At 43.2% G+C, this 7,500-nt stretch overlaps 1 protein-coding gene across 1 annotated transcript in view; it reads left to right on the forward strand.

Moving 5' to 3' along the window:
• LOC311241670 (clathrin coat assembly protein AP180) overlaps positions 1 to 7,500 on the forward strand; it is a gene marked incomplete at its 5' end in the record, with an annotated part of 113,513 nt that overhangs the window by 103,111 nt on the left and 2,902 nt on the right. The window contains 2 exons of the mRNA XM_084330547.1: positions 3,039 to 3,125; positions 4,682 to 4,707. Coding sequence (XP_084186673.1) covers positions 3,039 to 3,125; positions 4,682 to 4,707 — 113 coding nt within the window. The remainder of the gene's footprint in view (positions 1 to 3,038; positions 3,126 to 4,681; positions 4,708 to 7,500) is intronic.

Here is a 7,500-nt window from a genome sequence, read left to right on the forward strand (position 1 = left end):
TGCTTTTAGTCAGACAGCCTTTTCCGTGAGAGAAGCCCACACCTGGAACAGTCTGCCAACACGGCTCAGGGAGCATCAAAGTTACATCTCATTTAAAACTGACTTAAAATCATGGTTGAGAGATGGTCAAGTGTGCGACCATTTTAACTGAGGGGTTGTATTTTAATGTATTTATTTGTATGTATTTTAGTGTATTGTAACCTATACTGATTCCTACTGTGTTTTAATTATTGTACTATGTTTTAATTATTGTTGTGCTCATGGCACCTGCCCCAGAGACTACAGTTGAAAATTAGCCAACTTGGCTAAACTGGCATATTTACAGTCAAATGTTCCTTAATATGCACTGTCTCTGTATTTTAAACCAATAAATACAAATACAAAATACCTACATAAAATGCAATTGCATTAGTGAAAAGCACAATAAGAAGAGCAAGCATAATTATCTCTGACCCCCACTCACCCAGCACACCACCACATCTTCCAGCTGCTGCCCTCCGGGAGGCGCTACAGATCCCTGACCACCAAAACATCCCGCTTTAAAAACAGCTTTTTCCCCCACTGCCATACGGACACTGAACTCCCTGTAGCCCCCCCCCCCCCCCCCCCCCTACCTCTGTTGCTATGGACATCAACATAAACTCTGATATTGTGGTCTTTGTAATTATGTATCTATGTATTTAACTGCATGTAGTATGTATGTATTGTAAGTAGGGATGTCCGATATTATCGGCCGATATCGGCATTAAAATGTGATATCGGAAAATATCGGTATCGGTTTTCAATAGTCTTTTTAAATTTTTATATATTTTTTAACATTTCTATAACCTTTATTTACCCAGGCAAGCAAGTAAGAACAAATTCTGATTTTATTTATTGTCAAAAGTATGCATAATGTTGTGTTAATTCCACAACAAGAGATATGTAATGTTAACACTTTGAGTGCCACGCCGGGTTTTCCTTTTTACCCCCTTGATGCCACCATCCACTTCAATGTTAACGTTAATATCGCCTAATCTATGTTTTAAATTATGGCTATGTGTCTAATCTGCTTATCAAAGACTATTTTCCAGTCAGTGCTGTCAAGGCAGATTGGTTTTTTATCGCGTCATTTCCGTTTTAGAGCAGTTAGAAAAGCACCCGTTTTGAGATAAAAAACAGTTCATTCTGGACCATTCTATGAAAATCGTCTTTTAGTGGAATATTCCACAACGTTGATATTCGTCTGCCTATTTATGAATTGTTTTCAAATAAACGCTAGATGATCAATATTATACGTGCACGCAAGCACATTCGGGCCGCGCACGGATAATCGCCGCGTTGATTTCCTCTTGGACTTTTACAGTGAAACCGAAAGAGCCCATTTCACAAAACAGCTTATAACTTCATCAAAATTAGTCTGATTATCCTAACACTGATAACATAGATTCCTTACCTGACATCAGATGGTATCCAACTGGTATATTCCAATTCCTGATCACCATTCGAAAAAATCGATAAGTGTATAGATCCACCGTGTGTAGAGTGCAGTACATGATTCCGCGCGTCTCAGAGGCTCCAGAATGAACTGTGGTAACCCCGGCTGGATCAGTGGACTGGAAAATGTGGAGTACCGGATTTTTTTCCCCATCCATTTTCATTGAGTCCATTCCAAAATCCCTTATGTCATCTGGGAGACGATAGGGGCCGCTTTTTTCCACATATGATCGCCGGCGGTGCTCGTGTATACTAGGGTAGGCTCGCGTGATGCAATATGATTTCAGATCGCTAAAAAAAAGAAAAATCCGAGAAATCTCGTGAGTGGCTTTCAACCCTGCATATATCGGTATCGGTTGATATAGGTTGATATCGGTATCGGAAATTAAGAGTTGGACAATATCGGTATATCGGTATCGGGTAAAAAAGCCAATATCGAGCATCCCTAATTGTAAGTGATGTTATATGTTCTATGTTGGAACAATGCTGTAACTGCACTGAAAACTAATTCCACCAGCCTGGCTGGGTGGTCATTAATTAAAGAATCTAAATCTAAGTAACTTTTATAATCCAATGCTAACTTGAACAGGATTAGCAGTGAGCAACATCGATTGGCTGTATGTGTGAGAGAGAGAGAGAGAGAGAGAGAGAGAGAGAGAGAGAGAGAGAGAGAGAGAGAGAGTGAGAGAGATAGAGAGATAGAGAGAGAGAGAGAGAGAGAGAGAGAGAGAGAGAGAGAGAGAGAGAGAGAGAGAGCGAGACTTCACTACGACTCTAAAACGCTGATGCTGCACGGTCTACCTGCCAAAGTGGCTGGTAAGAGTGACAGAGTGACACGCCACTGCCCAATTCTACGACGGGTGACGGGTGTTAATGTCAAGCCCTGCCTACTAGACACTAACCTCTCTCTCTCTCTCTCTCTGCCTGCCTGTCTCTCTCTCTCTCTCTCTCTCTCTCTCTCTCTCTCTCTCTCTCTCTCTGTCTCTGCCTACCTGTCTATCTCCTTGTTATCTGTCCCCCCCTCCCTCTTCCCTGGCCTCCTCCTTCTTCTTCTTCTTCTTCTTCTTCTTCTTCTTCTTCTTCTTCTTCTTCTTCTTCTTCTTCTTCCTCCTCTCTCTCTCTCCCCCCTCCTCCTCCTCCTCTTCTCTCCCCTCCTCCTCTCCCTCCTCCTCCTCTCTCTCTCCCCCCCTCGTCCTCCTCCTGCTCTCCCGCCTCCCTCTTCCTCCTCCTCCTCCTCTCCTCTTCCTCTCCCTCCTCTTCTTCTTCTTCTTCCTCCTCCTTCTTCCTCTTCCTCTTCCTCCTCCTCCTTCTTCTTCTCCCTCCTCCTCCTCCTCCTCCTCCTCCTCTCCCTCGTCCTCCTCCTGCTCTCTCCCGCCTCCATCTTTCTCCTCCTCCTCTCCTCCTCCTCTCCTCCTCCTCTTCTTCTTCTTCTTCTTCTTCTTCTTCTTCTTCTTCTTCTTCTTCTTCTTCTTCTTCTTCTTCTTCTTCTTCTTCTTCTTCTTCTTCTTCTTCTTCTTCTTCTTCTTCTTCTTCTTCTTCTTCTTCTCCTCCTCCTCCTGTAGTGTTTGATGGACTAGGGGATGTGATGAAGCCTGCCGTGACCCCACAGGGTGGAGACCTGGATGTCACCATGGCGACCATGGCTAGCAGTAAGCATTCATTAACCCTTTCACTCATAAGTCAACATAACATAGCTGTAGATATGGTTTGATCCAATATTTTGATCAATGTCATTCATTTATCTTAACATTAGATTAGATTCAAACGTATTGTCATTATACAGCACAAGTACAGTACAACAAACAGAAGTTTGGCATCCAACCAGAGTGCAAATGTAACAGTAAAGTGCATAATGTACAGGTGATTAAACTAGGTATAAAATATATAAATTAGTACTACTGAGTAATAGTGCTAATCAGATGTATGTCCAGAGTTGTATGTATTAATATGTACAGTGATACAGGTATAACGACACTATGGTAGTAGTCATACTGGCCAGCAGTGTAACTAGTAAGAGTTGGCAAGGGATATGTACAGATGCAGATACTGTTAGGGTTTCAAACCGACCTCAACAGCACGGCACAGACAGGTAGTTCAGAGTTAGCCAAATGGGGCGTATTTATTTACAGAATCAAAAAGAGTCAAGTAACAATTCTGAACGACAAAAAAGGAGACTGCCTTCGGCAGAGTTATCTGCGGCTCTGCAGATCCTCCCGGTGTTAGAGGTGGGGAATCGGCGTTGACGCCGTTGCGGCTCTGCAGATACTCTCAGCTCCAACTCGGAGTGGAAACGGAGAGAGAGAGAGAGATCAACAACAGTCCAACAGTACACAGAGGCAGTGCAGTTCAGTCCTCCCTTAGCTGAGTCCAGAACAAAACAAAACGGTACTTCTTCAGTGTCTATCCAAAACACACAATTTAGCTGAGTCCAGTGCAAACAAAAACGATACTCTTCAGTGTTATCCAAAACACACAATTTAGCTGAGTCCAGTGCAAACAAAAAACGATACTCTTCAGTGTTATCCAAAACACACAATTTAGCTGAGTCCAGTGCAAACAAAAACGATACTCTTCAGTGTTATCCCAACACACAAAACAGATAATCCAAAAAGGGTTTGGTTCCAAAACTCACCAAAGCGCAAGCGCGTAAAGCGGGCAACGAGGCGCAGCTCCAAACGGAGGATCAAGATATTCACCAGCGGCAATCCAAAAATGTCCTGGAGGGAAAGTAGACGAGGCACAACAACGGGGGGGAAGCAGGCAGAAGCAGTAGTATTCAAAACGACCTGACCACGATTGAAAGGAGGTCCGAGTATATGAAGCCTCTGGAGCGCTAATTACAAACTACAACAGGTGCGTGATGGAATTGATAATCGCTCCTGAAGCGTGTGGCGGGGAATGGACCAATCATCACAGTACCTTAAGAAGCGTGTGGCGGGGAATGAACCAATCCTCACAGATACAGTATCTACAGATATGTAAAAAGGAATATATGCCAGTATATAGCTATCATACAGAGCTATATGGGTTGTATGAAGGTGTCCCCCAATATCAATCCCAATATCCAGCTATATCTGTTATTCTAAATGATAATAAAATTGTGACCATGATCTCTCTCTCTCTCTCTCTCTCTCTCTCTCTCGCTCTCTCTCTCTCTCTCTCTCTCTCTCTCTCTCTCCTCCCCCCCTCTCTCTCCCTCTCTCAGATCTCTCGATGGCAGCCCCCCCTCAGGTAGCTCCCCCCAGTTGGGGTGCTCCCATGGTAAATGTTGTCTGTGTGTTGTAGCATGGAGTGGAGCCGCATGGCAGTGGCAGGCATGGCATGGAGCCAATCACAGGCGCTGCCCTCATCTGACTCTCCGTGGGCGGAGCTAGGAGTCACAGAGCTAGGAAGTTGAGAGGCCGGGTCGAGGAGCAGGAATTCAAGATGGCTCATGTTTCAAATCAGCTGGTTAAAGTGGCACTTTGCCATGAAAAGAACAATGCTGATTTATTTTGCACATAATCCCACACACGTCCAAAAACTCCAATCAGCTTTGCACGCATTCATTGAGTTTGGCAGTTATTGAGAGTAAATTAGTTAAAATATGGCCACCAGTGATGTCATCGGAGACATTGTATCTTTGTTTTGTGTTGATTACAGCTCCATGAAATTATGTAGATGAAAAGATACCCTGTTTTATAGGGACCTTGTCATTTCATTGAGCTGTAACACAAGGATTCAATCTCCCTGATCACTGGTGGCCATATTGAAACAAATGTATTCTCAATAACTGTCAAACTAAATGAAATTGTGTGCAAAACCGTTTAGAGTATTTGGATGTGCGTGAGATTAGTGTATAAAATAAATCAGCATTATTTTTTTTGGGTGAAGTGCCCCTTTGACGATAGTATCAGTGCTTTTTGACATTAGTAATATGGAAAATCTTGACCTGGCCTATATAACCTCTAGCTTTAAAACATGCCAGTAGTAGGTAAGCCATGTCCGACATTCTAAACAATAGTGTACCAGCAGGTACATAAATAGAATTTGTCATCAGTGTTCAAGTTAGTGACGGTTTACAAGGAGAAATACGGTAACACTTTACTTTAGTGGGTACAATACCTAGGAACTCACGAGGAACTACTGTAGGCTATATGTAAAAAGAAAAAAGAAGAAGAAAAAACACTTTATTTAACCCTTTCACTACCACACTACCAAAGGGTTAACCATTTCACTGAGACAATACAGAAGGTTAACCCTTTCACTGCCACATGACAGATGGTTAACCCTTTCACTACCACACTACTAAAGGGTTAACCCTTTCGCTGCGACAATAAATAAGGTTAACCCTTTCACTACCACACTACAGCAGGTTAACCCTTTCACTACCTTCTGTAGTGTGGTAGTGAAAGGTTTAACCGTCTGTAGTGTGGCAGTGAAAGGTTAACCTTCTGTAGTGTGGTAGTGAAAGGTTAACCTTCTGTCGTGTGGTAGTGAAAGGGTTAACCTTCTGTAGTGTGGTAGTGAAAGGGTTAACCTTCTGTAGTGTGGTAGTGAAAGGTTAACCTTCTGTAGTGTGGTAGTGAAAGGGTTAACCTTCTGTAGTGTGGTAGTGAAAGGTTAACCGTCTGTAGTGTGGTAGTGAAAGGGTTAACCTTCTGTAGTGTGGTAGTGAAAGGTTAACCTTCTGTAGTGTGGTAGTGAAAGGGTTAACCTTCTGTAGTGTGGTAGTGAAAGGTTAACCGTCTGTAGTGTGGTAGTGAAAGGGTTAACCTTCTGTAGTGTGGTAGTGAAAGGTTAACCTTCTGTAGTGTGGTAGTGAAAGGTTAACCTTCTGTAGTGCGGTAGTGAAAGGTTAACACAGGTGTTCCAGTTCCCCTAAAACAAATGTAACTTAATTTGCATATTACTTTGATTCAACTGATATTTCTGTGACAACAAATCTTGATGGGATTCTAGACAATATAGATATCCGCATTCCAAGGCCGTAGGTTTGGTTCAACCATTGGTTATATGTCTTGAGGGGGCAAATTCACCTCTTCTCAATATTGAGGGGGACATATTAAGTCCCCCTCATAAAACTCTGTATTGTCTTGGCTTACCTGCAGTGGACGTGCATGGAGATGGAACACTGCGAGCAAAGCAGTAGAAAACGGTGCATTTCTGGAGACTAATGTTATGTTTTGACAACAGATGTTTTGACAAATTGCTTGTATTGCCACCCATACTTGCAAATGTTTTATTGCACTTGTGGCAACGTGCGTTGTTGGCATCGACTTTCGTAAAGTGTACCCAGACTTTCGTTTTGTTCTCTCCGCCATGATAATAATAATAATGAGCGCAGAGCTCGGTCTGTGTCCTCAGCGCTTCAACACAGCTCAAGATAATACGGAGTTAGCTAGGCTAATAACGAATTATTACGAATAGGCTAATAAATCAAATATAATTCTTTAGCTACAAATATATTTGAAAGATGACAGCCCACGCCTCCTCCCTCTCCCTCCACCACCAGCCTCCCAGCCAAGCCAAGTCCCTTCACCCTAGCAGCTAGGAGGGGGGCGTACTAGCGTAGGTCAGTGGCCAATCAGAGCGCAAAGCGGGAACCCGGAAACACGAACGCGTTGGTAAAAGCATAGACGCCGCCCGGGCAGCCGGTGGAAAGCGCACTCTCTCCACACATCTGCTTCTGCATGAGCAAACTGAGCTACTCTAAGTTCAAAGGTTAAGTCAGGGATTTAGTTGTCTTGCGTCTTTGTGTGTGTTTGTGTGTCTTTACAACACAGTCTCATCAGAACGTAAACAAAGTACTAATCTCCACCACAGGAAAAAAAAGGGTGCATAATGTACGTTATGTTATATATATTTACTGTATAAAAGTCAGATATTTATGTTTCTTATCGGTGGAAAAGTCCAAAAGAAGACCGCAACAACCAGGAGTCAAACTAACAACGCTTGGGGTGGGAGACAGACAGGTACACTCACCACTAGACCAAGAAAAACTGGGCTTTTGAGGTGATGAAATCACTGCGCCCAGGCAGCAGT

This window comes from Notolepis coatsorum (assembly GCF_963971535.1).
Source record: "Notolepis coatsorum genome assembly, chromosome: 15".
Classification (NCBI taxonomy): Eukaryota; Metazoa; Chordata; class Actinopteri; order Aulopiformes; family Paralepididae; genus Notolepis; species Notolepis coatsorum.